The sequence below is a fragment of the Argentina silus genome, assembly GCF_951799395.1.
Source record: "Argentina silus genome assembly, chromosome: 7".
In the NCBI taxonomy this organism is placed as follows: domain Eukaryota; kingdom Metazoa; phylum Chordata; class Actinopteri; order Argentiniformes; family Argentinidae; genus Argentina; species Argentina silus.
In genome coordinates, this window is record NC_139661.1 from 12,012,869 (window position 1) to 12,039,962 (window position 27,094).

The following is a 27,094-nucleotide window of genomic DNA, read 5'->3' on the forward strand; positions in this document are numbered from 1 at the left end:
AAAATCGAGTTGCCTCGGGCCTGTAGTTCACTGGCCGTGGAGTGGCAGGTTCACGCGACCCTAAAATAAATGTAGCACATTCGAATTCCATGGAGTGTCACGGCTACAGACCTCACTCAGTGCGCTAAATGCTTCGTTTCAGACAGCTGCTTAACAACACTGGACACAGGAATAAGTAGAGGTGACATGAATGATGAATGGATTTCAATTAATCTGTTTTTGTGTCACCTACTTTTTCCTGTGTCCTGTGCTGTTGTTATGCAGCTCTCAAGCATAGTCTTCAGTACAATAGGCATACAGGACCAATATTGGTGGTGCCATGCAGGTCGAGGGGTTATTAAAAGGGCAATTAACAAATCAAATCAAATAATCAGTTTATTAACATCACAATGTAATATTTTGAAAACACGTTCAACCCAGATACAAATTAATCTGCAAAGTGAAAACAGAGGAATGTATGGACACCATAATAAGCAGTATGGAGTTGTTTTAATGAGAAAAGCAAAAATAATCTAAGTTATATAATTCTTTAAAAATAAATAAGATTTAAAAAAATCTGACAAGGACTGCATTAGAAGAACATACATTTACAACAACGCTTTAACCAATCACTCACATTTTAGTGTTATCAATGATTAGATGACAAGAAAGTTGACCCAGTTACTCATCACATACTACAGCTTACAATTAGTGGTTGTCAGTAATAGACGTCTTTTACTAGCCACTATTTTTACATTTTCTTGTCTCAACATCACAGCATTACCCATACAGTCCTGATTTAGGAAAGTCTTGCATCAATAAGCAGCACCTTGCTTTTTGATAAGACTTTGCTGTGTTTTTCAATAAGGCCAAGCTCCCCATAATATGTAAATTTGATCAAATCTCAATTAAAAATCAAATCAGCCCTCCTCTTCTTAGAAGGATTTAATATCCAATAGACATAATTCCAACATCAATACAAATAATATAATGGTCTTGTTTTTTTTCTTCAGGATGTAAAATACCATTATGCTAAGAATAAACTACATTCTCCTGCTATAGTAAAATACAGACTGACTAACTAGGATGAGAATATAGGAAAAGGCATCAGAGGGAATTTCTCTCTCTGCACTGGTCCAGTACCTGCTTTTCCTGCCTTATTCCTAAACAACAATTGTTTGCCTAATTAAATTACCCCTTGACCAGCAGGACTATTTCTGTGAAAGGATGTCTTCAGTTAAATGTTTCAATTCCATCAATGGAATGTGCAGTTAAGGAGAGTTCTCCCACAAAGCGATGGAGGCATAGGCAACATGTGTTTGGACATTTTGTCAGCATTCAGCACATCACAGTATGCATACATTCAACTGAAAATTGACGCTCTATAAAAGTACATTTACATCTTTCTCCTGCATTCATCAAAAAATACTTTACAAGGCTGACCCAAGACCATTTTCTTTGCAATGTTTTGGTAACCCAGAATATCAATACATTGAAAATAGAGCATGATATGCTGACATTTGGTTGTACTTGTGTAAGGCAGTCAGTGCAGCAAATAGTAGAAAAAAAACTATGAAACTGAACTGTACATGGATGAGGCTCAATAGCACTAGATCCTGCTGGCACATTGTGGCTGTTTGCCTCTGGGTGGGAGAACAGTGTGTCCTATTCACAGCAAGCCATCATGCTCAAAGCTGGAGGGCAGAAGGGAGAAGGCAAAAGGAATAAACTTGATTCCAGTCCCGCTGTAGAACTTATTTTGGAACTCCACCCTATGGAGACAAGCAGAGATCATTCAGCATGATAAAGGCACAAGGGCAATACGCTCAATTTCAGCACCTAGTCTTTGTTCCCCCCTTTCATTTACACAATGAATGCTGCAAGTATTGTGAGTAACTAACCAGTGCAGCCTGAGGGCATGGAGGAAGGCTGATAGTCCCTCCATCACCAGGAGGATAGACACAGTGAGAACAGCAAACAGCCCAAACACTGGCACCAGAAACAAGATCCCAACACTGGGGTCCATCTTCAGTGGCACACGCATCACCATGGCCCACAATACCTCCGAAAGCTCTGTAAGCAGACACAAAGTCACAAACACAGTCAGATCATACAGTATCTGACAATAACTACCCGAGAGATTCATTCAAAACAAATATTTGGGAATTGGGGAATATCCTGTATATCATACTCACGGGCATGTGCCAGGCTCAGAGCCCAGAGCCGCAGGTAGGAGGCGGTGTTGGAGATGCAGCCCAGGCAGTACTCTATGGTGTGAATGGACTGGTGCAGGAATTCGTCTGCAAAGTCAAACTGTAACCCCCAAGAGAGTGAGAGTACAGAATTACCCATTACTAAGTGGAAACTGTACAACCATGCATTCACACACTATTAATTCACAAACAGAAATGAGAGACGAGTGGGTGATGGGGATGGTGTTGCTTTGAGCTTACCTCCTCTGTCTGGTGCTCTCTGCTGGTGGAGAGGTCACTGTGACTACTACCCTCCTCCATGTCCTGAGCCCTCATGAGGGAGAGCTCCTCTTCACTGTTGCGTCGCACACGCTCATAACCCTGGGGAGAGACACACCACAGGCCCTGCATGTTACAACCAGAGCACAAAAACAAGCGCATGCGCACACGGTTAAAAACATATGCATTCAAAGCCTTACCCTGTACATTCCTAATCCCATGCGGTTGCCTCCATTGTGCAGCCAGTAAAGGTAGACTGGTTTCCCCAGGAGCAAGACAGGCACAGAGAGCAGCGCAATGACCACAAGGAATATCTGCAGACCAGCCTAGGAGAGGGAAAAAGACAGAGGTCAGCTAGCCACAACACAATCTCTGCAGGTCTCTCTCTGTCACAGTGACCTGGAGTAGCTTTCCAGGAGGTTGGATTGTATTCATGTCTAAAGTAGTCTAAGTGTATAATACCCTGTACATGTTTGTGAACACACACATCTATAGAATTACACATATGCACACTGTGTCAGGCCTCTCTCACCTGTCCTGGGTAGAGGGGCTGCACTCCATCCCCCTGCATGAGGAACATGTTGATGAAGTGGATGAGGATACTGGGGGCGAATTGGGAGTCACGTGCAGAGAAGGCCAGCCACTTGTAAACGATCATGAAGACCAGGTAGCCAAAAAGACACAGCAGGAACAGGAGCTCAGGGAGGAATACCAAGTAGAGGTTGAACTTCTTCCTAAAGTGCCTACGCAGACAGACAAACAGAGATTTCAAGATTGGGAAGAAGACATTTTGCAGGTTTAATTTGGACTTTTTCACAAATGTATCCACCCCAGTGCTAGTATCCTGGGTGGAGTGTGTCATTACTCACAGGTGGTTGAAGACACCAAGGATGACTCCGAAGCTCATGTGTACAATACCCATGATAACTGACATCTTCATCTTATAAGAGTTCAGAAAAGTCAGACGATTTGATGCCAAGTTCCAAATCTACAAAGGAAAATACAAGAGAAAGAGCAGTGAGATTGAGGTATGGACAGACTTTTGGACAGCAACATAAGACTTTTGTTATGACAATAATGATCAAAGGTTTACTTTTTTGGTTGGTGAAATGTTAGTGAGTATGAAGAAGGAAGGCCGTATTCAACTGAGGTATTTGTGTGTGTGAGACAGACTATGCAGACTATGACCATAAAGTCAAACACTTACCGGGTCAATGCCAAAAGGGTAGGGTCCATTAAAGACCCCGGTGGTGTTGGGATCAAGGGTTAGCATCGCATTCGAACTCCGTATGGCATCGCTTTAAAGGAAACACCAAATGAGTACACAAGGACATGCTGTCAAGTGATGTCAACTGGAAGGAGTCCCAAATGTTACAGCTATTTGACCATCCGTGGCTGTCAACAGTGTTTTCTGAATCAATACACACTAATGAGGTTGCAGAACTCACGTCCATTTCCCTTCTTTAAACATGGCTTTGACACTCCAGCCTGAGCCAAAGATGTTGAGAGACTTGGAGAAGCAGTCGTTGTAGATGAGGCCCGTGTAGACTGAGAACAGGCCCATCATCAGGATGATGTAACGACCCTCAAAGAATACGTTCCAGATCTGAGCATATAAACACACAGAGCAACAAGGCTGACCAAGACAGATCCATGTCACAGATTCACATGATGGTTTGTCAAATGGTTCTATGGATATTTTATGGCTTTCTGGGATTAAGAATATCAGTTAAGTTTTTGTCCTGGCCTGCTCACCTCATTCCTGGTGCGCTTCAGTTTGGGGTTGTTCTCATATAGCACCATCCAGAGGGCAAATAGCGCCATGATCACACCATGGCCCAGGTCTCCAAACATCACAGCAAACAGAAAGGGGAAGGTGATGATTGTGTAAGGAGCTGTAAAACATAGCAGAGAAAAAAACCCCATCATGGAATAACACTGACCCCTGGAGGCTCATACTGATGATACATAGCCATGTACATCTCCCACAAATTCCTGACAAATTGAAAAAGTTATAACCTCCCAGGCTTCAGGGTATGTTGTCCTTCACTAGCAAGGCCTTACCTGGGTTAACCTCTCTGTAGTTGCCCACCCCATAGGCCTCCACAATGTTCTGGAAGCCTGAGGTGAACTTATTGGTCCTTATTAAGGTGGGTGGAGTGTCGTTACTGGGGATACGGTTGACAAAAGAAGGCACTGTGGCTCCACTTTTCCTCTGTGAAGGCAGAGTCAAATATATCAGACAGGCAGGCTTTGGAGACCATGACAATTACAATGAAAAGAGAGTCTATAAAAGGGTTGCATGAAGGTTATTTGAGGGGCAACAATCAACTGAGACACTGCAAGAATCACCCATTTCAAAAATATTAGATGCAAAAACCTCACCTATTATTCAACAGCTAGTTTGCTTTGTTCAAATACATTTTGCATTGGGTGAAATGGCAACCTGGATGTCGGGATGTGTTTTAACAGAGCGAAATGAGGAGCACTCAGAACTTGGGACAACAGTGAGCTGCAGTATAGCCATCATGACAGGGTCCTCACTCACCGAGCCTTCCTCTAGCGCCCTCCTCAGGGTGGGCAGGTCGTTGACAGGGCACCACACCTCGGCGATGAGACACTTGTTGGTGACGTCAAAGCTGCACAGGTTGAGGATGTGGTAGATGGCCTTCATCTTCTTGACCTGGATGACCCAGGTGTAGATGGACTCAGAGGCCTTGTTCAGCACCTGTCTCAGGTAGTCCTCAGTCCTGTAGAGAACCTGGGGAAACCAAGGGTATCACATCTTACATAATTGGAGGGATTCCCATCCATTTGGAATATCAATGGGGTGTAGAAATATGATGCTGTTCAGAGAGGGCTATAGTGTACACATGGGATGGAAAATGTGTGTGTATTCTTGTGCAAGGAGAGGGGGAAGGAAGGGGGGAGAGAGAGAGAGAGAGAGAAAGAGAGCAGCGAGTGAATGTGAGAAAGAAAGAAGAAAAAGAGAGCATGCCTTCAGCTGAGACCTCATGTGGATCATGTGCTGCCTGGGACAAGAGGTTAATGCAACTACTTTTTTTCTCAGGGGTAAAATTTCCAAAAAGACTTCACAGACCAGTCTCCAGTCAGTGAGGCACAATCTACATTAAGTCAAGAGACCAAAGAGGACAGACCGTGAGCTTGGGTAACCTAGTGAGCTCTGATTCTCTCTCTAGGCTCCTAAAAAAACAGCAGCATACGGTCCATTGTGAAAAAATCTCCAATAATGTTGTACTAAAGCTTTTTTTTTTTTTTCCTGATCGCAATAACATGCTTCCAAAAACTTGCTACATCCTCCTTTGATAACATTCTTCATAAAACATTAATTTTCTATAGCTAAATCCAGCAGCAGGAAAACCTCAAGGCTTACAGTTTACTTTTTAACTGACAAGTTAAAAGATCTCTCTGGAGTCAACCAACCGGTCAAAGAATGCATAAGTTCAACTAAAACAAACACAGACGTATGTAGTAGGTGACAAGGAGAGCTTACAGTGTTTAGGTCCTGGATGCGAGTTTTGAGTCCCTCCACAACATCATTCCTCTCCTCATTGCTGTTGGGGTATGGATACAGGTGACAGTGGTAGCTGGGGGACAAAAAGATTAACACAATGCTATCACTCAGGACGCTAATCTCTTCAGTGCTTATTAAATAAGGGGCTGGGAGGGGAGCTGTCTTTTTCAATCTCAATCAAAAGGTTATTGTCATGGTAGTAGATTGCAACAAGAAGTGTAAAGTGTGGAACAACAAGAAGTCATTTGAAGGGGTTTTATTATTATTTATTTATTATTATTATTACCAGTCACAGATCTTCTTAACCTTCTGGCCGATCTGCTCCCCCCAGTAGGAGATGAGGAACACCACGCTTTTAGTTGGCTCACCCTGCAAAACCAAACAGCAGGAAGTGTTGTAAACCTACATTAAGTTTGAGGCGAGCTGTTTCTCTTTACACAGGCCCATCCCTGTCACAGAAGTTGAGAAATGTGGTTAGCAATACATTTTATTTTCACCTTTGAGTTGACTGTCACACATACCTAGCAACAAACAGGTTTCAGTTCAAATGTGATAGGAGGGTAAAGGCCAAGGAGCCTGTCTCTCAGGCAGATTGTATGCTGTATGGGAGAAAACTACATTAACCCACCGTGTCAGGGTCCTCCAGATACTCGTCAATCTCTGAGTAGCTGAGGATGGTGTAGCCCTTACACACTCTCCACAGCATGCGCTCAAAGGCTTCTATCTTTACCCTCTGAATCAGTCCTGAAATAAACCTGCAGGGCAAGGTGAGAGGAATGGTGTTAGGACACACATACAAATCTATACAATGCCGATTTTGACTGCTGATTGCCCCTTACCCCAGTTTGGCCCCTAGCCGCTGCATGCTGGTGTAGTCCATCATGGGGTCCTTCTCCAGGAAGGGGAACTCCTCATACTGGACCTGCAGGGGCTCACACTGGAAAATAGAGACAGGACACAATCAGGACAAGGACACATACATTGGCAAGTCCCTTACTCCTGCTTTTCAGCAAGCATTTGATCAAGCCAGAGAAAGTCCCTTGCAGTCAAGGTCCTCAGAGTGGCAGAGCATTGTCCAGTCAGTGGGTCATGCATTGCTTTGTGTTTACACTGCTTCAGTTGTTGGACCTACCTCTGCGCTGCGGTGCACAAACTTGCGTGTGATGCGCAGCATGTGTGTGTACTCTGTCAGCTCCAGGAGGTTCTTCTGCAGCTTCTCCTTGTTCCTCGTCACCTCACTCAGCTCCACCTCCAGCCTCTGCAGCTGCTCCTGGAGAGAAACATAACTGATGTTGAGTTTTATTACTTTTGATGATTTAATGTGAGAAATCAACTGGTTAAAGTGATAGTTACATTTTTTTTTTTTTTTTTTTACAGCTTATCGTCAGATGTTTCCTTACCCTGAAAGTAGTCCACGGGCCAAGAAAAACTTTAACACAAAAAGTTAACTATCCCTTTAAAGAGATGCTACAGGATTTCTGTTACAAATTCTTTCGATCAAAGTGTTGACTGTCTGGTTTGTTATATAATGTTAAATTATTTCTTCTCATTATACCACACAGTCATAGTCAATGTAAAAGATGCATCATGAACAGACAACACAAGGGTTAAAATTCTTGCAGATGTCACAGGCATTACGCTGGCGTGAAACAGTATTGCTTCCTCACTCACAACCTCAAACGCCTCTCGATCTTGTGTCCTCTGTATTTCAAACATGTGACTTCCCTCTGAAACACCCAATGTTAACCAGCTATGCCACTGAAAAGCTAGCAATTTGATGGCGTTGGTGGGGGCATTTCAATTTGAGGAGTGTGTTTACTACTTCAACTGAGTTTATCACTTCAACTAAGTTACACAGAAAAGAGACAGACAAGGAGAAACAGACAGAAGAAAGACAGATTAAGGTATCTAACCATTATAACCAGGACATGCTTTGGCAGGGGAGCAACTGGGTTCACTTCTCCCTCTGGTAGTGGGATGTCAGCTCTCTTAATTTCCCTCAGAAGGTACCCTGTTGGAGATGCAGTGTAGTCTTATAACACATCAATGCACACTTTATACACAAACACAAACATGGGCACTGTTTCCAAAACAATCCACTTTCAAGGGCATGGTGCGACAACAGAAAAGAATGGCAATCCATCAATTTACAAGTAAACACTTGATGAGGTCTATCCATGCTAGTCAAGAGAAGCATGACTGCATTCCTTGTGCTGGGAAATGTCCAATTATTGTAAGTTAGACCTGGTATTGCTAACTGTTTTTTCCAATTGACCACATATTGGCCTATATTAGCTGAGCCTTACAAAGTCATGGTGCAGCTACAAATAGTCAACAGCTATTGTCAATTAAAGCCTTATCCGTTGTCGTTCAAAAATGTTTTACACTGACTTGTGTGATCTCTAAATCTATGAGTCAAAGGCTCTCACTGATCATTTTTATCTTCTCTCAGGAACTCACATTCCTCTGAGAAAAGCAACAACTTTTTTGGGGCTAAAATGTAATCTCCTAGCGTAGGCCTCCAATTAAGCCAGAGCCTTAGTTCCTCGTATAAGACTCACAGCCCAGGGCACAGTGTACATCTGGACCATAAAGTGGTCAGAGGACTATGATTTGCACAACAACTATGTGAAGGTGAGATGATGAGTGAATCAAGTCCTGTCACTCTTTAGGCCTATTATCAATGTAAATCCAAACAGTGTACACTTACCAAGAATCCTCTCCATCTCTTCACACCTTTTGATCTCACTGACAAATTTGCGCTGGAAGGAGTTGACGCTGGGGTTGAGCTGAATTAGAGGGAGCAGAGAGAAGCACTGTTAATATCATCACAAGCATACACCACTGTCTGAAGTGATATGCCAATTATTTCCATAACATGTGAATATTGCAGTGCCTTCTGTGGACCACAACTTGGTTTGAAAGAGCAGGGCCATGCTGCTACCATAGCTGGGACCTTGTGAGTGGCTTTTTGTCACCAAATGAAAAAACTAGTGCAAGCACACCACGTTTTGTGAGTGTTCCTACTCACTTTGTCTTTGTAGTTAACTTTCCCATCAGCGTATGAACCGTGAGAAGCAAGAAGCCAAGGCTTTAATATGTTGTTCTGGCATAGTCAGACAAGACTTGTTAATCTGTGTCAGTGACAGGCTAAGGGCCCACAAGGCCAGGGAGGACATTAATCATCATGCCTGTGTAACAGAGTTGGTATGGCTGACAGCCATACATATGACTGAGTAGAGCAGGCGTATGGCTAGCTGACAACTTTGACAACATATACAAGTTACACCATCCTGTAGTATAACATAGATGATTGTGTATTATTATCAGTAGGTACTTACGTCTCTGAATTCTACGAGACCCATTTCTCCCAGTTCGATGATACAGTCGTATGCTGAGCCGGACTGCAGGAACAGCTGGGCCAAACACATCTCCTCACTTCTGAACAACGAGCCCATCTTGACAGCTCGTCTCTTCTATTATTCCAATAGTAGAAGCACGCGAAAACTCAGTTTGTCTGTGTTTGTAACGAGCCCAAATCGACTGAGCCGTGTAAACTCACTCAGCTGACGAAGTCTCACCGGCTGGCTGTTTCTTCGGGAGTGTAACAAGCTACCTAGCTAAAAGTACTACTAGCAATAAACTAGCAGACAAATTATCGCTGTGTGTAGTGGTGGTGGTGATCCTTCATTTTACCACCGTGTCAATCATTGGCTTATCTGTGACACATCTCTTACCGAGTTTCAAGACGTTTCTAGTGAAAAAGTCATGTTGTTACGGTAACTAACAAGCTAGATGTGCTTCTTGTAGCAAGCAAGCTAGCTTGTGTGTTGCAGTGGGGAGCGAGTCAGTCCAGGTGCCTTTGCCCACCACTCGCTAGGGTAGGCTCGCTCAAGAACTGTTCTCTCTTCTCAATCCAAGATGTAACTAGTATAGCTAGCGTGAAACAACGGCTTGATAACAGAATAGCTACTATTTAACTAGTAGACTTAACTTGCTTGCTAAATATTCTCGTAGTCATACAGCTATATCGAGTACGCTGGTTCCACGTCATTTCAGCATTCAGTCAACTTTAGTGTGCGTGCATAATCTTTGACGTGCATGCATGGACAACCGTAAATTATCCCCAAGTTTTTTTTGTGTTCTTGGATTACCAAAAGCAAATTCAAATTGACACACATTACAGGCAGAATGGAATTAAAGAACAGAACATTCATAATAAAGAAAAAACTTTATAAAAAATACAAAATCAATCAATGTCAAAATTTACATTCTTACAAACCATTAAGATATCTGTTGAAAATACCCTTAGAAGGATCTCAAGATATCCTATACAAGACCCATTTAACAGTGTTCAGACACTTTTTCCCCACAAATCAGGATCAAGCGATTCAAACCAAGTCTGTGAAGTGTGACTCTGCTTCATTCTTTCTCAGGTTCCTGGTTTTAGAGAGAAGCGCTGCTCCATGCCTGTCTGATTTGTTTCCATGGAGTCCCAAGAATGGAGGCAGCAATGAAACAAAACACCAAGATGAGACCCTTGGCCAGAGACTGGGAGTATGGTTCACCTGGAGATGGAGGGGAGATGTTAATGCTACTGCCATCCACCATCAAATATGTTGTTACCTTTAAGCATATTGTCAATACAGTCTCATTCTGTGACAGAAAAGAGTCTCACCTGTGTAATACCTGGTGAGGGGGAAGGCAAGCTGGGGCCAGCACACATCGTTCCTGTCACAGTCATACTCTGTAAAGTTAATCTGGAACCTGCACGACACAATCACAATCAGAATGTTTTATTTATAGTCTTGCCAAACTGTAGACACAAACCATTATGACCTATATGGAGGCTATAACTTCAAGACTCAAGTAACTGCAATCTAAATTCTAATGGCTGTAATATATGAGGGGATCACCTGGTTTTGGGTGGTCCTGTGTACGTGGGGATGTCAGTGAAGGTGATAGAGGAAGTGACAGGGAAAGACTGAGTCACCATTGGGTTCAGACAGGGGGTTGGGTCACCCCCTCCACACTCCAACCTCCATGTGGACACACTGTAACTGAAGAGGAATGACACGCTCATCAACGACAGCATTCAGAAAAAGGCCCTTGCACTGGAGATTAAAATACTTTATTTGTTTGAGTCTAGGGATGACAACTGAAAGTGTTGCATGTTACCAATTACCTGACTTCCAGGGCTTGGATCTCCCGCTGAGGCATCCCTTCCACCACTCCAGTCACAATGCTCCTAACATGGATGTGCAGGTAGGAGGGAACCCCAAAACATGATCCAGTAGTGCCCCCTCCAGGCTGACTTGAGTTCAGAGTCACAACTGTGGATTATTCAGTGAAAGGGACACAGAAGGGGATTGGGTAAATGCAACAAAAACAGAATAATAATGTGAACTGAAGTGTGATATCTCTAATATATCTAATCCAAAAATGTAGAATGATCTATACTCACAGGTGATGTTCAGCCAGTCAGCCAGGTTTAGGAAATCTGGGTCTCCACTCCTGGCTACGTGAGTTGTTGTGACTAGTGCAGCCTGAAGGGAGTAAACAGTCTCTCTAACAGAGACAAAAGATGGAGCTATTTGCATGCAGAAACTGTCATTTTCAAACTTCAGTTATGCTTTTTCTCAATGTGAGGTGACCCACCTGAGCTGGCTGCATTGGGTCAGGTTCTGTAGGTTCACTGGTAAGAGACAACCTGCTGTTGAGTTTTCCCCAAACAGAACTGGCCTCATATCAGCAGAGTCACAGAACCCATCGCTTACTGATGACAGAAATAGAAAAGGTTGAATAGACATAAAGTTGACAATGTCACCTATTTTCCAGTGTATTCATGGTGCACAGACAGCTATTACCTGGCTTCCAAAGATTGATTGAGGTCCTCTGTAAGGCCACTGTGTTATTTTCCATAGTGTCCACAATCCCACCAATCACAGGCCTGCCTACCTGATACCCTGAGAAGCAACAAACAAGTTGTATCCATAAATCAGTGAAATCAGTCCCAAGGTCTCTATAAGTGGAATACACAAAGATAGTTATTCTCAAGCACAAGAGGTGGGTTGAGTTGCACTAACCTGGATTCCCTGACCTGGGCTCAGCTGTAGCATCTCCGTTCAGAAACACAGCTGAATACCTGGATGTCAACGCCACTGTTGGAGCAAGAGAAAAAATGAACACAAAAGATGAAACATGACATAACAGTTTTAATGGTACCCAGATAGGTAGGGTAACAGTAAATGATAGGGGCTCCTACCACTGGTATCCAAAGGGACATTCCCAACCGTGCGCGTCAATGTGATGTTTGTGAGGCTGTTCCCTCTCCAGAAGAATTTGTAATCCAAGGCCAGAGTCACATTTTCACACAGCTGTCTCTTATCTTCAGCCACATGTTCTGTGATTTAAAGAACAACATAATAAATACATGAGGAACTGGGATCAAGAGAAGTTAAAGTAAAATGTGCAGTCCATTAATGAATGAAATAGTGTGTTTCTTTAGCATTTTTTATCTCCTTACCTGGAGAGACAAGGGGGGCTGCGGGATCAAGTGCTACCACTTGAGCTGGACTTGATACAAAGGGAATCAGGTCAACAGCCATTTCATCTATTACATCCACTGTGACCACACCTGGGACATTTATCAAACAAGCACACACAAATTAAGATTTACAAAAGCCACAAGACACAAAGTCAAGTAAACAGTAGGCCTAAATGATATGGAGTGAGACATACCCCCTTGGCCATCCATCACTTGCACTCTCAGACTAGTTGTTGTTGTTTGTAAGGGGGGTCCATTTGGGCAGGACAGTAGAAGAGTAACACACTGTGTGAGGAAATTTTCCAAAAATGCCACAGGGGCATTATCTATGCACTGGCCAGCCAATGAGTTCTGAGGGAGAAAGAGATATAGAAGACAAATGAGGGGACAAAGTAGACATAAGAGTTATGCCCCTGAGAGAGGTCTGATTGTTCACGAGTACGCTCACGCCCACGCTCACCTCACACACACACGGCCACACACACACACACACACACACACACACACACACACACACACACACACACACACACACACACACACACACACACACACACACTCACACACACACACACCTGAGGAATTGTGAAGTACTGATCACTTGTGGTGAAAATGGGACCCCCTTGGCGGTAGTCATTGGTGGAAAGTGGAGCTGACAACACTGGGCTTGCGAAAGATGGACTGGGCTTCGGTGTGCTGGAGCAGGTAAAAGGGTTAACAGAGGTCAGAGGTACAACCATAAAGGAGATGGGATCCTCAAACACAAAAAAATCAGGCAGAAATAGAATGTGTCTCACATTCTTTCTCCTTGGTAAAAGAGTCCAAGGAAAGGGTTGTTGTCAGGTGGGGAGATGACACAGAGAAATGGAAACCAATCTGGGGCATTTTCATAGGACTGTGTAGAACACTGGTAATCAGCAGTGGAAGAGACATTCCCTCCAAAGGGCCCACGTAGACACTGGGACTCAAACAGCTTCATGGCTTCAGGGGAGCATTCCTGGGGGAGTGAGGCGAATGACAAACACCATTACCAGATGGACAGTCATAAATAACCGATTAAAAATGTCAAATCTGAATATGGCTCTCATCAAAGAAAATACCATGTCACAACAGCAGCGGATATCACAGGCTCCTACGGTGAGGTCACAAGGACAAGGGCCCAGGGGTTGATACACTTGGTTGGGAATGACTGTTTTATTGTCTGAAAAAATGATTGAGTAATGTTAAAAACGGGGATAAACATGTATAAGTAGCCTACATGTGTTAGGATGCGGTCAGTACTAAAATGGCCCTTACCTGCACCGCAAAGAAAGTCTATACATATTACATATGAGACTGCAATGCTGTGTATAGGGGTCTGCAGTGAGGGCATTTACTAATCTGTTCTCCTTACATGAGAGAGCAAGACTCACCCGATACGGGGCCAGTTGGAAGTAACTGGGCATAGATCTTAGCCTGGATGAGCAGTGTGGCCTGAGGTAAGTCTCCTAGACAGGCGGACACACGGAGAGTCTCCAGCACACATAATGGTGCAGGGCAGCAGTCTGTTTCTGTATCATTGTTACCACACAGGTGCAGGCTGCGGTTCAAACTCAGATGCACTCGCATTATTGTCTGAAACACAGGGAGGAAGAGAGATTACAGGAAGACCTGAATGTTATGTGTTCAGTGTTCAATGTCAAACATCATGACTACGTAGTTTCCTCGTGGTATATTGTTCTTGTCTTTGGTAAAGTGTAGCTTGGGTATTTGGTTCCAACAAGATATAGGGCTATAAACAGGCTTTTAGGCATAAATTACCTTTCCCACCATCTCTCGTGTGATAACCCACTGTGTCGGATCATCTGAGCATGATGGTGGTGGAAGGCGACCTGTCATAAGGAACAAACTTGTATGAATAAACATGCTATTGCTTCAAAAACTATGGACTTCACCGTATTTACAATTAACAATCTTAAGTTTAACTGACTCTTACCTGTGGAATTGGAAGGGGATATTGTCCTCAGGATCAAAGATATGCCAGTTGTGTTTCCAAGCAAGAACGCCGACAGTGTAGGTCTAGATGCGACAAGATATGACGCCGGCTGAAAAACTGTAAGAAGTTATTTATTTTTTGTCACAGCAGATTAATTCTGATTTACAGTAGGCCTAATGCTCTTCCATCAATTTAGCTGGTATTGAATCACTTACCGACATTGCTCTTAGCATCCGAAAGCAAAATTACAAGAATTATGCATGCACATCGACAGAAAATAGATCCATATGATGCAGAAACTATTTTAGCCATTACTAAAAACATCTATTCACTCAGGGAATCGCCATATTTACTAACTGTTGTAGAGATGTCTATGGCAACGAAACATTAACCAATCACAGTTAGGCTCTTATGCTCCAACAGGGCATGCTGCTGTGTTTATACGGCCAACAGCGACGCTTATGGATGGGGGTGTATACTGTATTACCCAATCCCGCTAGGCATTATGCATAAGAACATATTTAAATTTAAGTCTGGTGATGACTATTTAGATAATGAATTTGGATTCCCTAATAATTGAACAAAAAATATTAACTTTGTAAATAGGTATTTTCTCTGTCCCGTAATGATACTCCTATGCACCAGATGGCAGCAATTCGCCGTCCTTAGGTTGTTTTGTAGTTGTTCAAGCAGTTGTCGACATAGAATTACAGTATGGTAAGAACAACACGAGGAAGCTTGAAATACAGTACACCTTTGGAATAATACAGTTTAACAATGGTTCCCGTCGAATCGGTCGAAGATCAGATGAAAGCTGTACTAGATTATATGATCACTGAGGACAATATACCCACAGATGTCAGCACTACTCTGAAGCTTTTCGTTAACAAACTTGATGAATGTTCAAGGTAAATCTCAAAGGGAAGCCCAGTGCTCTGTGTGACATGTACACGTAGGTTCGTTAAAGGGGCAATCTGGGATTCAAACAACAACAACGCGGTCTTCCCGCCACTTTTGGGGGTAAAAAGATGAGGGATGGGGCTGTAGAAATGTAACCACTCTCAACTTCATAGAGGGAGCTATGGCTGCAAGGACTGTCCATCCACGAGATTACATAGTTTTACCATGTTTTGAAGCAATAAAGTGTTTGTTTGCAATTACATATTTACAAACAATGGAGTAAAACAAGCTTACATTCTGGGATGTAGGCAGGCTACTGCAGTACAATGGTCATTTCAATTCATGATATACCCATTTCTCATAATTGAGTATGATTAATTGAAATTCAGGACAATTATCATGTTATCACACCTGATGTTGTGACAGTGCTTTGACACAGCAATTATGATGTTTGTGAACAGGAGCGGTGTAAAAAGATGCAAAGAGCATTGTCTCGGGGAAGCAGCCCAGCTGTTGAGGAAGATCCCAGTGAGGCAGCTTCAGTCCTTGGAGGAGAAGCATCTCCTGCCACTTGTCAAGCTCCTCATCGCCATGCAGTTACAGATGGTGAACATCTCCACTGCCAATCGCAAGTTAGACCAGGTCAGATCACTTATAAGACTTAGGTTTACTAATTGGCAAACTATCAAAGAGCTCAAAACCATCCTGAGTATGTTTTGCATCTTACCATTACAGATGTTGCAACATCTGGCAGAAGTGAACCATCCACTGGTTTCTGGAGAGATCCAGCGCTGTTTGCGCACTATAGTGGACACGGATCAGGTAGCCATTGATCTAAAAATGATCCATAGTTAGAGGAATGTCATCACAGCACTGCATTAATTTTTCAACATCTTTCCTTTTCAGACATTATCAATTGGGGACCTCCAGAGAGGTTAGCTTGAATTGAAATCATATTATTAATTAATATACTAATAATATAATTGATATACATAATATATCAATTATATTATGAGTGGTTTGTTTGTCAACATCTACCCATTGGCTTTCCTGTTTTCAGCCTGCATGTTCTTGGAGGACAGCTCCATTGGCCGTGAAGTGTGGCGAGAAGCCTGTCCGTCCTTGTTGGGTAAAGTGGCTGAGTTCTTCCCTGTCATACTGGAGCAGGAGGGTTTGAGAAATGGGCCACTATGTTACTTAGCTGTAAAGGTAATTATAGTTACATTTACATTACATTTATGGCATTTAGCAGACGCCTTTATCCAAAGCGACTTACAACAAATACATTTGACTAAGTAAGTGAATCATCTATCCATCAGTCATCATAAGAACAAATAATGTATGCTAGGACCAGGGGCTATTGGCAGTCACAATGCTAGAAGAAAGAAATCATTTTTTATTTATTTATTTTTAATTAATTTACAGGAGAGACACTTGCACAGGGGGGTAGTGGGGATGAAGAGGTCTTTAGGAGGGACAGTGAAGATGTAGCCTGAAGAGATGGGTCTTCAATCTACGGCAGAAGTCATTATAGTCTTTATTAGGGTTTAACAATCCTTATTCAGTGAGAAAGTGTTCAATTGTAAGTGTTGTTTAGATAATGTTTTGAACTTGTATGCAAGTCACCTGATGTCTAACTGATCTGGGACCTGTCCCCTCTGCAGGTGTGTTTGCAGATGTTCCAGCTGTTACCTAGTGAGGTGGCCCCTCTTGTATGGAAGAGTCTCCAGGGGAGCCTTGCAGTGCAGAGTATCCTGCAGTCTCTCATGGACATCATCCTGGGGCAGGTTGGTTTTCACTCATCTATGTCACATTGGCCATTGTAATCTATGCATCCATCCTTCCATTCATCTGTCTATCTTTCCATCTCATGCTCATCCTCTCTTCTGTCTATGTGCAGTGCTCCAACCGGGACACCCGTCTCCTGGCAGGCACCACAGTGGTCATGCTGATCAACACAGCACCAGAGGAAGGGGCTGGGGGACCAGCAGCTGCCTGGAGTCTGCTACAGGTCACTCACTCAGGTACACAACAACACTATTAGAACAATCGTCTTAGAACTAATTAGCTGCATTGTGACCTTTCCCAGGTCAGAGTTACCAGCCACCCTCTAGTTTTCTCTTCTTTTGCATGAGGTCCATATCTCCTCTAATATTTAGGATTTAAGGATAGTGATGATAAAGTGTGTTCATTAATGCCACAGAATGATTGTATTTATCAGAGCCATGGCTGTTGACTGTGGGTGGGCTCCAGGTGCGCTGCAGCCCCCGAGGGCAGGACGGTGTAGACAGACTGGCTGTTAGCAGAGGCCTGCTGACCTGCTGCAGAAGGGACATCCTCATCAGTCATACTGACACCAAACATGTATGGTTCATTGAGTTTGATGCTTCTTCTTCTTCCAATTGATACAGTATCTTTATTCACTATATTCTGTCGTCTATTTCTCTATGATTTTGGAGGAGAGTGTGTTTTATTTCAGTCTATTTTGCTTTCCACCGGCAATTTTGTAAACCCTTATCTTTCCTATTTCATGCCCCTCTATCTATGTTTCAGACCTGCCTTCTCCTGGAGGGTTTGTTTCCTGTAGTCTCTGCTCTGTGTGAGGAGAAGCTTGACTGTCACTACTACATCTTTGAAGGTAAGAAATATTTGTGTATGTAAGTGCATCTGTTATGACAGAGACCTGTATGTTCCAACACACTGTATGTCTGATGGCAGTGTTAACACTGTGGCTGAAGAGTGTTAAAGAGAACTTGGCTGAGATCTGGGAAGTGACCAATGCTCCCCTGCTGTCTGAAGACTCAAGCCTGCGACACCAACTCATCCAGGTCACCTGGAACAATGCTGAGAGTCCTGTGAGTATGACATGTCTTCCTTATTTGAGTAAGAGTTAGTGATGATATTGTTATAATGTTTTAACAAGATGTTTTTTCTCTTTAAACATTTGCAGGTAGAGGGTGTGTCAGAGTTTGTACGCAGTGCGTTCTGTTTGCTGCTGGAGATCTATGAGATGGACTGCCAGCATTTCGGAGACACACAGAAGAGCCTTCATGTTTCCTTACTGCACCGCATAACCAAACTTCCCTGGGAGGCCAAGGCCAAATACTCCCCTCTCTCTGCCCTTCTCCCGTATGTGGGCACTGACATGGTAAGGTTTTACAGTCATATCAACTTGTGAATACCTCAGATGTATATCTTCAGTTGTGGGAATGGAGATGACAGTGCATATTTCCTTAACCTTTCAGGTGCTGGAGCAGTACTCTGAGCTTCCCAATCATCTCCTGAAGTGCCTGTCAAACAATCACCTGTCACCATGTGCTGCAGACCTTTACAAGACTCTGATCCAGCAGCAGAGGTGGGAACTGTGTGAGGGTGTAGCCCAGGATGCCCTTCCCTTGGAGCTGGATCTGGCCAATCAGTGGGCCAGGCGTTGGCAGCCAACTCTCCTGGAGGCTATGACATCAGACGTGACCCTTCTTCAGAATAACAGCTCCAGCTACCTGTTGCCCTGGACTCTGCGTGTCTTCCCCTCCGCTGTGGAGCCTCTGCTGGCCCCTTTGGACCCTACCATCCCAGGGCACCTCCATGCCTGGGCCTGTGTCATGAGTGCTCAGCGGGCCACATCTGGTGGCTCCCCCTGGGCCCTGGAGAGTGGCTCAGCCCTGGAGACCCTCCAGATGGTCCTGGGCTCTGTGGATGATAAAGTCCGTCTGGCTGCCCTCAACCTCCTGTGCTGCAGCCCAAAGACCAGGGAGGCTCCAACACCTGAGGAGCTGTCCACAATGAGGGCTTTCATTCCTCAGAACCTCAACAGTGAGTCGTCACCCTTTCGCCAGCATCTCCAGTCGGGGGTGAAGAGGTTTCTGGTCCGTATCAGAGACAGCTGCCGGGCCCACCTCAGAGGACGGAAGGGCAAAAAGGACAGAGACATGAGTCTCTCAGAGGAGGCAGAGATGGCACTTGTTCAGGGAGTAGGTGAGAGAATTTAATGTTTGCCCTATCACTCAAGTGAGCGTCTCATCTACCTGTCCAGTAAATCATTAGGTTAACATTAGGCTCTATGGCTCAGTTGGTAGACCATGGTGCTAACAACACTAAGGTTGTGGGTTCGATTCCCGCTGGGAAAAAAAATAAGTTTATTTATCATATATATAGAGTACAGCTGTAGACGATGAAATGCTTAGGGCAAGCTAGCTCCTCAACAATGCATCAAACAACAATACAATATAATAATAGTAAACAATATAACTGTCCTTGTGGGTAGTGGGAGCCTGTGTGGGGGTCTCCTTGTTGCTTCCCTCAAACCTAGCGTAAAAGGAGTTGAGCTCGTCAGCAAGCGAAACATCAGTGCACAAACTGCCAGGTCTCCCCTTATAGTCCGTAATCGTCTGCTGCCCACACCACATACCTCTCACGTCAGTGCCTTGGTATTGTGATTCTATCTTGTCCCTGTATTTCCTCTTGGCGTCTCTGATAGCTTTTCGTAGGTCGTATCTGGATTGTTTTTATTCCCTGGAGTTAAATGCGGTGGTCCATGCTTTTAGCAGTGACAGAATTAGTGTATTCATTCATGTTATTGTCTGCAGCGACCCAGAACATGTTCCAGATGGTGCAGTTGAAACATCCATGGCGCATATACTGAAAAATGTATGTACTCACTGCAATGTAAGTTGCTTTGGATAAAAGCATCAGCTAAATGGCACATATTATGTTAATGCTGATCATTGCAGGGTTTGTGGACTGGCTGGCTCAACTGCCATTCTCCTATCTGGCACCAGGACACAGTTACCAGCGGAAGAAGACTGTCCTGCTGCTGCTGTCTGCTGTATTGGAGACCTGCACAGATACATGGAGCCCAGAGAAGAAGAAGGGCCAGCCGCCAGGTCAGTCAGGGAACATGGTGAGGTGTTTGGGCTACTCTAAACCACCAGTCAATATTTATACTGAATTTACACATTGATATTAATTTATTTTGTTTTGTGTTTCATTCTCATAGGAAAGCTGGTCTTAGGGAGATGTGGTCACTGATCTAGCTTATGTGAAATTCTTTGTGTGATTTGTGTTCCCATTTTATAGTCAACATGGCTGCTTTGATCAACTGGGCAAGACAGAAAGGACAGTGGGATTTCTTCTCTAGATCGAAACAGCTGGTACTCATTGGCTGTTTAGAGGATTCCACCAATGAGGTAGAACTGTCTGTTACTATCCTCTGATTCATTTTTCAGCATTTTACAATGATTTTAGGAGGATGTTCCTACTTAATTTTCTTCCTTCTAGATTCGGGAGCTCTCTGCAGGGTTACTGGTGAGATTTTTTCCACCTTATTTTCCGGATGACATATCCTCTGTATTGTTTGGCCAAGCGCAGCAGCTTCTCTGTTGTCCTCGTGTGCAGGAGGCTCAGATGGGTGCTCTAATGATGAAGGTCCTCCTCCAAAAGTAAGCAATACTTCCATCCACACCTCTTAACCAGAGTTCTGGTACTCTTATTCAGTGTGGAAAACCCTCCCCTGCTCCTCTCTCTGCAGGTCTGGAGGCCAGTCTCAGGTCCCCTGGTTGGACAGTAGTGTCAACCATAGCAGTTTTGGCAACTCCAATGCCTCCACCCTGGTCAGATACCTACTTAAGGAGCTGGAGCAGCATTACCTGACAGCTAAGGCTGATATGATGCTGGCTTCAAGGACCAAACCCATACACAGTGAGTATTACCCTACTGCTAGTCCATTTTGGCCCATCTCAGAGTATGAGAGTATAGCTTCAGATGAAGTTACAACCTTCATTTTAATGATTAATTTGTTTCAGGTATTTTGAGTGCTCTTGAGAGATGTGTGCTTGAGGTACCAAGCACCCTGAGTGATGTGGTCAACAGCACAGTGACCAAAGAGATACTGGCTCTGCTGGAAAAGATCACTCTGCTCCTGTTGGGTGTGATGTATGGAGATCAGGATATGTATTCTGATAAGAAAGGTACCACCACTACCAACCACGAGAGAAGGGGGATGAGGGAAGATTTCATGTGTGGAATTGTTGTCTCAAACTTCTCTGAACCTCTCTGTTTTGTTTATAGATGTGCCCCCATCTCTCTGCGATATTGGGAATGCCATCCGCTCTCTGAAAGCTCAGGGATCTGGAGAGGATCAGGAAGAGGAGGAGGAGGAGTGTGTGCTGCTGTCTGAGGAACACAGCCTGGTCCTCACCTGCTGCTGGGTGTCCCTCAAGGTACTGTTGAAGGCATATTAATAGTTAATGGTAAGAAATTATCACGAGGCATTCCTTTCCTGCATATGTTGCTTATTCTTTAACCTGTATTGTTTTGTTTACCTCACCAGGAAATAGGCATTTTTTTAGGCTTACTTGTTGAGAGAATTTTAGCTGATTCCAGACAGAAACAATCCTCTCTAACTGTGGAGAACCTGACCAGAGCATCAAAAGTGTTCAAGGACATTCTTCTCAAATGTCGTCACTGGGTAAGGACAATGACACATCCATCCTAAGTCGTCAATTCAAACCTCCCTTTGAGTCTCATCTTCAGTCCTGCCGTGTTTGTTGTTTTTCTTTACCAGGGGGCAGTAGAGGGCTGCTGTGTGGGCTTCACAAAGTTCTGCGCCTCCCTCCTGAGCAGCTGTGAGCCAGAGCTCAGGCAGATCCCAGCCCACATGTTGAAGCAGGTAGGCTATCACCCAGACATGGCTCAACAAGGGCTCACCCTTTAATAAACCATGTAAGGCGATTATAATTTGGCTGACACTTGTGGTTCTCTCCAGGGCTTACAGGTTCTGCAGTCCCCTCACAATAGGTCAGTGACACGGCGGGCAGCAGGGCTGCCCATGCTTATCCTGTGTGTGTTGTCAGCAGAAGAGTCCAGTAAAGCCCGTCCCCTTCTGGCTCACAGCATACACACCCTGCTGGAGACATCCAGATCCCCTCTGCCACAGAATTGGGACCAAACACTGGACCTGCCACAGGTGCTGCACATCATTAGAAATGCTCAGACACACACACACACACACACACACACACACACACACACACACACACACACATTAGTCATATACACTCATGTAACTGTTTTCTCTTCCAGGTGTGTGCGGTCCACACTCTGCAGGCCCTGGTGCGAGGCTCTGGGCTGGGTGTAGCTATCCTGCAATTTGCTGCTGCTGTTGCCATCCTATCCCTGACACTCCTCAGCTCCCCTTGCTGGGCCATGAGGAATGCTGCCCTGCAGCTTTATAGTAAGATGATAATGTGAAGTGTGGACATATTCAAAACTCATGTGTTAGATTTCCTCTGAAACTTGAGTCAGAATTAGATTATATTGACAGGGTGGGAATCTACAAAGCCAACTGTAGAAGTCTGATCAAATTTCTGGCATGTTTTAGGGATACATGTTTTATATTTGACTATGTCTATTTTTAGACTACTTATGTGTGTTCTCTGACCTCTTAACCCTGGTTGCAGGCTCTCTGTGCTCACGGATGCTGGGACAGCGGTCTGGGGGTGAGGAGGGCTCCTCTCAGCATGGCATGTCTCCCCCCGCCTTCTTCACCCACTACCCCTCCCTGAAGCCCTTTCTCCTGGGGGAGCTGAGGGGAGCAGCGGGGGACCTTCAGGGTCCCTCTGGGGAAGCCAGACTGCGCCTGCACCCCTCGCTCTACCCTGTTCTCACCCTCCTGGCTAAACTCCAGCCAGGTGTCCAAGACCAAACAGGGTAATTACTGTTTTCATATCATTATGGAGTTTCCTGCAGTTTCCTGAACTATATCATCCCTACATTTCAACATCATCTGCCCAGTGAAGCAAATTAAGTGCATGGTCCTGTTTCATGATTAAGCACCTGTGTACTCAAACACATCATAGGTATTTGTATTTATGAACAGTACCATATATTCCTTTACAGTCATATATTCCTCTCCCTATTGACGCTGGTCTATAACCTTATACCCCAGGGCTCTGTCTGACTTCCTGGCTCCTCTACTCCAGTTGGCTGCCAGTCCTATCTACAGTGTGAGAGTTATGGCCTCCAAAGCCTTGGTTGCCATGACACCCCCCTCGGAATACATGAGCATCCTCTACAGGTTGACAGGAGAGCTGCCAGAGTCTCAGGACCTTTGCTGTCACAATCGCCTGCATGGACAGCTACTGCAGATCAGATCCATTCTGGACAGGGCTCCATGTACAGACAGGTATGGAAGGGATTTCACAAGGGAACAGTGAAAGATTCAATAGAGGCATTTTTAGGTTCTACAAATTCATGTTGTTTTTATTTTCTCAGCGCTCCCGCAGATGCCCTGCATGGCGTGGTGAGAAGTGTTGAGTCCAGGCTGTGGCTGGTGACGGGGGCCCAGAAGTGCCCTCTGGTGTGCGGGGCCTACCTGGGTGTGGCAGGTCTGCTGAGAGGGCTCTGCTCACAGGGCTTCCTGCACCAGTTGAGCGATGCCCTCCTGTCAGAGCTCCACACACCACATCACAGGCTCCAGGTACACACACACACACACACACACACACACAAACATCTCCCATGGACACACACCATTCTTCTCCACTGATACTCAGTCATTATATGGTAGCTCCCTAGAGCTGTGTTTGTGTCAGCCGTCACACCAAACATAAAGCTTATGACACTCCCATTGGTCTTCACACAGGTTGGGTCCGCCTCCTTCCATCAGAGCGCCATCCACTTTCTGTGTGCAGACCCTAGGTGGGCGTGGCAGGTGTGGGGGGATTTCTCCACCAAGAGCACTGACCTAAGGCTGTCGTTGGTTAGTTGGGTGGCGGAGGGGCGTGGGTGCCATGGAACCAGCGTGCAGAAGGTGATCGAGATGGCACTGCAGGTGAGATTTGATCTCATGCTGGGAAAGTGACCCCTGTTCAACATTGACCATTGATTTTCAACAATTCATTTTCAACAAGAAGTGTCTGACTTTGATAAAACACAATATGAGGAAATCCAGGCAGTAAAGATATGCTTGAGTATAATGCTATATGAAGGCGAAGTCAGACTGAGAACCTTTTTTTCTCCCTTACAAGAAATGGGTGTGCCTGGTCAAGTCAAGGATATCCGTACTTTTTCTATGGTGTTTTATGAAGTTGTTATGGGTTCACTGAGTTTGTTTTATTAATGCCAACAAACTTAATACCACACTACATTCTTTCCATAACATGGTGGTGACCTAATAGTGATCGGTCCTTCAGCCCTCAAATGTTTCCTGTAGCATAGTCTGATAAGAAATGATACTTCCAGCTTACAAAGGAGGTGGAAAAAAAAAAAACTTGTTTCTCTTTGACATACCACCCATAGGCCTAATCACACATTGTCCATTTAATTTCACACTGAATGAAAGGCGTCTAACAGTGGTCTCTGTGTTCAGGCCAACCTGAGGGAGGCACTGTTGGACCAGAGTCTGGAGTACAGCAGGACATATTTGACAGCCCTGGTAACAGTGATGACTCTTGGAGTTGACCCTGCTGTGTCCAAGGGGCCCCCTCTGCCCCCCACCCTGGAGGTCCCAGCCCAGCTGGAGTGTGTAGAGCTGCTGCTGAGGCCCTTGGAGGAGCACAGAGGGGGGCCAGAGTTCCTCTCCCAGGCCCTGTGTTCGGCCAGCCTGCTGCTTTCCCAAAGGTCAGTCTTCACATTCCCTTCATTAATTACAGTTTGGAAATATCTTACTGTGCAATAGCAAGTCAATAGTTAACTTGAACTTTTACTGTTTTTATCAACCTCTCTGTCTACGTCATTCTCTTCCCTTCTGTCTGTATCTCAGCCTTCAGTCATCTCTGTTCCCACGTTGGTGCAGTGTCTTGGAGGTCCAGCGGGCCCCAGAATCCCCTGAGGCTCTCAGGATGGCCTGTGCCTGGGCCCTGTGTCTGGCTGGGGCCCCCTTACTGACCCAGGCCCTGAGGGAACGCACTCCTCTCTCAGCCCTCAGCAGCAGGTACAGCTCTAACACAGGGTAGTAGGTTGAGGATTCAAGTAGGCTCTGCATAATGGCCATGTCACAATTGTCAGCAGTTTGTGCCTTACACATTGTGCAACACAGTACAATTGATGATATGATAATGTCCATTGTTTGTGTTTTCCTGTGTAGGTTGATCAACACAGGGCTCTACCTGCTGCAGGATGAGAGCCAGCAGGTGAGGATGAGAGTGGCTGGGTTTGCCTCCACACTCTGCCATGCTAGGAGAGGAGGAGGGGAAAGGAGTGTCTACCTCATGCAGGTCAACCAAGCCCTGCCCTTCCTCCTGGAGCTCCTACTAGAGGAATGTTGGGATAGCCCTGGCACTCTGGAGGTGCTGCTGTGTCATCTGCCTGAGTCTGACCTGAGGGCTGCACTGAGGGAGGCCAGGGAAACTGAGTGAGTCACCTCATAGACAGTCAAGGAGCTCATGCAGACATAATACTGCCTTTGTCTCTCCTATTGTCATGTTTTCTTTATTGCTGTTTTACACCTCCTTCTTCCACAGGTGTGTGAGTCTGTATGAGCAGGACGATGCCAACGTGTTTGCAGAGCCCTCTGTGATGTCTGCATGTCTGCTGCCATTCCTGCTTCAGCTTGCTGATAAATACCCAGCCTCCTCAGCTCTGGCAGAGCGCCTGAGTGTGTGGGCTAGGGGGAATGTTACAGAGGTTCTGGAGAGCCTTGGGGTCTGCAAAGACCTCCACCCAGGTAACACACACAGACCTGTGCTCAGTCATTTGTCAGCCATTTGTCTAAAATAGTAATGATATTACGTGAGCATAATGGTATGTGTTATGATAATTTCTGTTCCACTATTGTAGGTGACACTTTGGACACAGCCTGGTTGGCTCTTCTCATGGACTCCCGTTTCCATGGCGCCCTCTGTGGCCTGTTTGCTAGGGCAGCCTTCCTCCTGCAGCTGCTGGAAGTGTCTGATGACCTACGACCCATCTGTGACCCCTTGACCCTACACAGGAATATACAGGAAGTTCATCATCTGCTCAGTCAGAATGGTGTCCAGCTACCCTCTACCTTCACAGCTGCTTTGAAAGGCGACCTGTCTGTGTGATGGAGACATGGAGTAGTATTGTCCACCCCAACAGATCCCCTCAGGATTCATTGTTGATGATCAAGACAAGAGTAAATTAATCCATGAGTGCTGCATGAATGCCTAAGGCAGCTACAAACAACCCTGGCCTTGAATGGACTCTCTGCAGCTGCTGATGCTGCAGTACAGTATTATCTGGCTGGCTCACAGAGATGAGTTATGTAAGAGCTGACTGACTGTGGCGAGATGAAGGCATGATCACATTACTGTTGCTGGGAGGCCTGCTGGGTATTGATCGACATGTGGGGGGACGTTGGAGACATGCCTCCCTTCTACCACAATGCTCTGAACTAAGAGTGCCTATACTGATTGGAGTATGATTGTGATTGAAGTGTCACATGTGACACACCCAAAGAGCAATTTAATTGATGTTGTTGTTTGTTTTGTTTTATTAGCTGTATGTCCTTATATTTGCATGTCTGTGTAATCATGATGCAACCAAGATGCAATTAATATTTTGTATGTTTAAAATGTTGTTTGAAAAATTGTGTTTTTTAATTTTATAGATTAAATAATCTATTAAAGTGGAATTGCCTTCTTGTTGCCTTTTATACTTAGACATATTGTATTACCTGTTGACCAAATGTAAATCCTTTTCAGAGTTGTAGAGGACTAGACTCTTAA

General features: G+C 44.7%; 3 protein-coding genes across 4 annotated transcripts; 1 reads left to right on the top strand and 2 right to left on the bottom strand.

The window, feature by feature from the left end:
• Positions 1–470: 470 nt before the first annotated feature.
• On the bottom strand, positions 471–10,038 carry atp6v0a2b (ATPase H+ transporting V0 subunit a2b). The gene is made up of 20 exons (XM_083673899.1): positions 9,327–10,038; positions 8,696–8,774; positions 7,899–7,996; positions 7,118–7,255; positions 6,825–6,922; positions 6,614–6,740; positions 6,272–6,354; positions 5,965–6,058; positions 4,999–5,211; positions 4,515–4,665; positions 4,206–4,345; positions 3,899–4,056; positions 3,658–3,748; positions 3,320–3,438; positions 2,983–3,193; positions 2,651–2,776; positions 2,433–2,552; positions 2,175–2,292; positions 1,881–2,052; positions 471–1,751 (listed from the first exon to the last, which is right to left on the bottom strand). Exons 1-20 carry the CDS (start codon positions 9,441–9,443, stop codon positions 1,649–1,651), a joined length of 2,556 nt encoding a protein of 851 aa, XP_083530025.1. The 5' UTR covers positions 9,444–10,038; the 3' UTR covers positions 471–1,648.
• Positions 10,039–10,249: 211 nt separating this feature from the next.
• tctn2 (tectonic family member 2) lies at positions 10,250–14,856 on the bottom strand. Of its 2 annotated transcripts, none has more exons than XM_083672670.1 (18): positions 14,723–14,856; positions 14,508–14,624; positions 14,333–14,403; positions 13,945–14,146; positions 13,633–13,733; positions 13,330–13,529; positions 13,108–13,228; positions 12,727–12,883; positions 12,512–12,622; positions 12,251–12,388; positions 12,072–12,146; positions 11,853–11,951; positions 11,644–11,761; positions 11,450–11,553; positions 11,171–11,318; positions 10,902–11,045; positions 10,664–10,752; positions 10,250–10,553 (listed from the first exon to the last, which is right to left on the bottom strand). In XM_083672670.1, exons 1-18 carry the CDS (start codon positions 14,829–14,831, stop codon positions 10,432–10,434), a joined length of 2,226 nt encoding a protein of 741 aa, XP_083528796.1. In that variant the 5' UTR covers positions 14,832–14,856; the 3' UTR covers positions 10,250–10,431. The 2 variants fall into 2 exon arrangements, with proteins under 2 accessions (XP_083528796.1, XP_083528797.1); XM_083672671.1 differs by having other exon boundaries at positions 10,454–10,553; positions 10,675–10,752.
• Positions 14,857–15,299: 443 nt separating this feature from the next.
• LOC310806732 (tRNA (32-2'-O)-methyltransferase regulator THADA) lies at positions 15,300–26,994 on the top strand. Its single transcript, XM_083672935.1, has 31 exons — positions 15,300–15,415; positions 15,869–16,049; positions 16,143–16,229; positions 16,314–16,341; positions 16,468–16,616; positions 17,072–17,194; positions 17,308–17,431; positions 17,629–17,771; positions 17,961–18,045; positions 18,126–18,262; positions 18,358–18,555; positions 18,653–19,382; positions 20,138–20,290; positions 20,484–20,593; positions 20,685–20,845; positions 20,935–21,104; positions 21,209–21,373; positions 21,474–21,625; positions 21,736–21,873; positions 21,970–22,074; positions 22,171–22,371; positions 22,488–22,638; positions 22,865–23,114; positions 23,353–23,589; positions 23,679–23,883; positions 24,049–24,237; positions 24,775–25,025; positions 25,168–25,338; positions 25,492–25,758; positions 25,868–26,070; positions 26,184–26,994. The coding sequence occupies exons 1-31, from the start codon at positions 15,315–15,317 to the stop codon at positions 26,429–26,431; spliced, it is 5,613 nt and encodes a 1,870-aa protein (XP_083529061.1). The 5' UTR covers positions 15,300–15,314; the 3' UTR covers positions 26,432–26,994.
• The last annotated feature ends 100 nt before the right edge of the window (positions 26,995–27,094 follow it).

Coding starts and splice junctions, on each gene's coding strand:
- atp6v0a2b (XM_083673899.1), bottom strand. CDS start 9,443: ATGGGCTCGTTGTTCAGAAGTGAGGAGATGTGTTTGGCCCAGCTGTTC. Junction 7,997..8,695: donor AGAGATGGAGAGGATTCTTG/GTAAGTGTACAC, acceptor CATCTCCAACAG/GGTACCTTCTGAGGGAAATT. Junction 7,256..7,898: donor AGCATGTCCTGGTTATAATG/GTTAGATACCTT, acceptor GTTTCTCTCCAG/GAGCAGCTGCAGAGGCTGGA.
- LOC310806732 (XM_083672935.1), top strand. CDS start 15,315: ATGAAAGCTGTACTAGATTATATGATCACTGAGGACAATATACCCACA. Junction 20,594..20,684: donor TAGAGGATTCCACCAATGAG/GTAGAACTGTCT, acceptor TCTTCCTTCTAG/ATTCGGGAGCTCTCTGCAGG. Junction 21,374..21,473: donor TATGTATTCTGATAAGAAAG/GTACCACCACTA, acceptor TTTTGTTTATAG/ATGTGCCCCCATCTCTCTGC.
- tctn2 (XM_083672670.1), bottom strand. CDS start 14,831: ATGTTTTTAGTAATGGCTAAAATAGTTTCTGCATCATATGGATCTATT. Junction 14,625..14,722: donor GGATGCTAAGAGCAATGTCG/GTAAGTGATTCA, acceptor AACTTCTTACAG/TTTTTCAGCCGGCGTCATAT. Junction 11,762..11,852: donor AATCAATCTTTGGAAGCCAG/GTAATAGCTGTC, acceptor TTCTGTCATCAG/TAAGCGATGGGTTCTGTGAC.